Source organism: Austrofundulus limnaeus, unplaced genomic scaffold (genome assembly GCF_001266775.1).
Source record: "Austrofundulus limnaeus strain Quisiro unplaced genomic scaffold, Austrofundulus_limnaeus-1.0 Scaffold15, whole genome shotgun sequence".
Classification (NCBI taxonomy): Eukaryota; Metazoa; Chordata; class Actinopteri; order Cyprinodontiformes; family Rivulidae; genus Austrofundulus; species Austrofundulus limnaeus.
In genome coordinates this window covers 3793245-3796235 of record NW_013952417.1, presented here as the reverse complement: position 1 = coordinate 3796235, position 2991 = coordinate 3793245, and the positions used below count along the sequence as shown (strand labels likewise).

At 47.2% G+C, this 2991-nt stretch overlaps 1 protein-coding gene across 2 annotated transcripts; it reads right to left on the bottom strand.

The window, feature by feature from the left end:
• Positions 1 to 679: 679 nt before the first annotated feature.
• LOC106513892 (diencephalon/mesencephalon homeobox protein 1-A) lies at positions 680 to 2616 on the bottom strand. Of its 2 annotated transcripts, none has more exons than XM_014002938.1 (4): positions 2198 to 2616; positions 1874 to 2068; positions 1317 to 1770; positions 680 to 1238 (listed from the first exon to the last, which is right to left on the bottom strand). In XM_014002938.1, the coding sequence occupies exons 1-4, from the start codon at positions 2399 to 2401 to the stop codon at positions 820 to 822; spliced, it is 1272 nt and encodes a 423-aa protein (XP_013858392.1). In that variant the 5' UTR covers positions 2402 to 2616; the 3' UTR covers positions 680 to 819. The 2 variants fall into 2 exon arrangements, with proteins under 2 accessions (XP_013858392.1, XP_013858393.1); XM_014002939.1 differs by having other exon boundaries at positions 1874 to 2052; positions 2197 to 2544.
• Positions 2617 to 2991: the final 375 nt, after the last annotated feature.

The window sequence follows — 2991 nt, the reverse complement described above, 5'->3', positions numbered from 1 at the left end:
AACATGCACCTACAGCGGGTCAATTAGTTCTTCAAATGATACCTTTAAGTTAATTTAATTGTTTTGTGATATTAATAATGCTAATATATTGATATTTTTCTATTTTTGATCTATTTTTGCATCTGTTTAGCGTCGTCACAGTTGCTAGGTGACATGACGTACGCCGGGGTAAGGAGGGGAGGCTAGACCGTCCAAATTCAGCTTCTTTTTTTCCYGTCTTCCCGGTCTACCAAGGACCCGGCCCGCCTCGACTGGGTAGTTTGGGTCCTCCAGAGGACCCGGCCTGTCGTTTTGGACACAGCCAATGAGTCATTTCTACATTCTAGTCTGTCAACGCGTTCTGGTTTTATTTAAAAGGGCCGATCAGCAGAAATTGTCCAAAACTAACCTTTAGGGTGAACAAGAGCTTGCAGCCTTGCACCGGAACACCTAATAAAAGTCATCATTTATCTGGTATGCTTTGCGGCGTTAATAAAATGGCACTGTCAGTGTAACAGTATATATTGTTTTAATTTAAAAAAAACTAAACAATCATTGTTTTACAATTGAAGTAAATGTTTTTTAAATGTTCCAACTAGTCAGGGTTCCCTTTAAAATGGTGTTGATTTGAACTATACAAGGTGGATGTAGTGTAACCCTCAGCTGAGACGAATCAGCCAAAAAATATTGAACTTGGGAGTCTTTTGAAGAAATGTTTGCTATATTTTCAGAGATGGGTCAGAATTCTGCGCAGCTGACGTTGTTTTGAGAGGTCACAAGGAAGCTCGAGACGAAGACGTCCCTTCAGCCTTTGGACAGARGTGGCCGAACGTGGACGTTTCAGTTGGGGAGCGTGTCCAGTCCCAGCGAGGCTGCGTGCTGCTTGGCCCGCAGACGGAGGTTCTCGATGCTGGTGGTCTTGCTGTTGAGGCTCCCCGGGAGGCCGCCTGGAGTCGCCTGCAGCAGCGGGCTGCTCCACACCTGCTGGGCCTGCGACAAGTTCTGGTAGTAGGACTGGCAGGGCAGCGAGCCCAGAGGGGAGGGCATGTTGACGTTCATGCCGAGGTACGGCAGGGAGGACGGCGCGCTCATGTCAAAGGACGGGTAATGGACGAGGTTGTTGGTGGCTGCCATGTGCTGCCGGAACTGCTCCTGCAGCCGGAAGAGGCTGAGCGGGGACGAAGCGTAGGAGTTGCTCTGAGCCAAACCGCTTGCGAGGCTGCTGGAGGACGCCAAGGCGGGAGAGCTCAGTGGAGACTCTGATCAACAGAGGAGAGAAGGAGAACTTTAGCATTCCTGCACACGTGCTTCTAAACTGAGACTTTCTGCGTTTGTACCTGATGAGGGACTGAGTTGTTTGCAGGACGGAGAGCTGCTCCCCGCGTCTGTCGCCCGCTCCCCTTGCACCTCCTCCCGGAGCTTCACCCTCGGCTCCCCACTCGTTTCCTCCTCCTCTCTGTCGGCGTTGTCTTCTGCTGCCGACTCGCTGTCCGACGGCTCCGGGGAGGTGACGTTCACTTCTACGCTCATCTCGGCCGGCTGGGGCCCGGACGCCGCCATGGGCTCCGGCTCTGAGTGACAGGAGGAAGAGGAGGAAGGAGGAGGAGGAGGCGTGCGGGCCTCGGGAACCACTGGGGTAGTGGTGGCGGCGGTGCTGGTCGTGAGGTCAGTTTTGGAATCCTCCGAGGAGCCCTCGGCAACTCCGGATGCTTCTTTCTGCTTCTGGAGCTGCTCCTTCTGGAGGCTGCGCTGCTTCTTACGAAACTTGGCTCGACGATTCTTGAACCAAACCTGAAAAATCCAGTCGTTTACAACTGCTTCTTCACACATCTCATCTTTTTCTACGTCCTTATGATAAGGAAGCAAACAGATAAAGGAGCACTTTCTTTGTTACCTGCACACGGGCTTCAGGCAGGTTGGTGCACATGGCCAGGCGTTCTCGCATCACCACGTCCGGGTAGTGGGTCTTCTGGAAGGTTTTCTCCAGAGCCTCCAGCTGCTGAGCAGTGAACGCCGTCCGACTACGCCGCTGCTTTCGATGCTGGGAACCATACCGGGCCTCGAGGATAATGTCTTGAAATGTACAACCGTTGAGAAATAAAGGAACATGACCAGTTTAATTCAAGGGACAGGTCAAAGGTCGGCTTTCCCAGCGTTTAAACGAGCAAGGCTGATGGGAAAGTTTCAAAGAGGGGAAAACGAGCATCTGTTTCTTACCAGCCAGTCTCTCTGCCAGGGTGAGCGCGTGCACTGACGGCCTGTAGTCGGGCGCGTGCTGCGCTTGCTGCGCCGCCTGCTGGTGGAGGTTGTACATGGCGCTCAGCGAGTTCATGGCGTGGAGAGAATACCCGTTCACCCCGTAGTGCTGCATGGTCCAGCCTGCTGTCTGCACAGAGGACAGGCTGCTGTTAGGAGACATCATCGAAAAACATCATCGAAAAACATCGTCTCTACACGGAAGTGATAAAAATATTTGTTGKATCTATTATTATTTTTTATCAAACAGCAGAACAAAATGAAATGAGAGCAATTAAAAAGTATTCCACACTCAAAAAATAAAATTAAAAAAAAACAGATGTAGTGGATTTAATTACAAGTTATCTCAACACATTTATTTTAGATAAATGTAAAGTTAATGTAAAGTAAATTTGTTACTTAATTCAGCTGAGTGGAACCAGTTGACAATTATTTATTTTTAAGTAAGTCCACTACATCTCTTTGTTGAGTGCAAAAGGTTTTTTTTTTTATGAAAAGAAAATATGCAGATTATTGAACTGTTTATGTAATTAAACATTGTCTGAGGCTCACTAAAACTGAAAGATGCATTTAAATGAAACATTGTTCATTTTGTACTATGGAAAAAACTCATTTGTGGATTAAATTAATTTTTTTAGGTTTTGTTAAATAAATGCAAATAATGTACTAAACAATTTGAAAAACACTGAATGTACAATTTTGTCTTTTTACTTGAATGTTAATTTGTATGTCTTGAAATCAAAGTAATTGTAATAT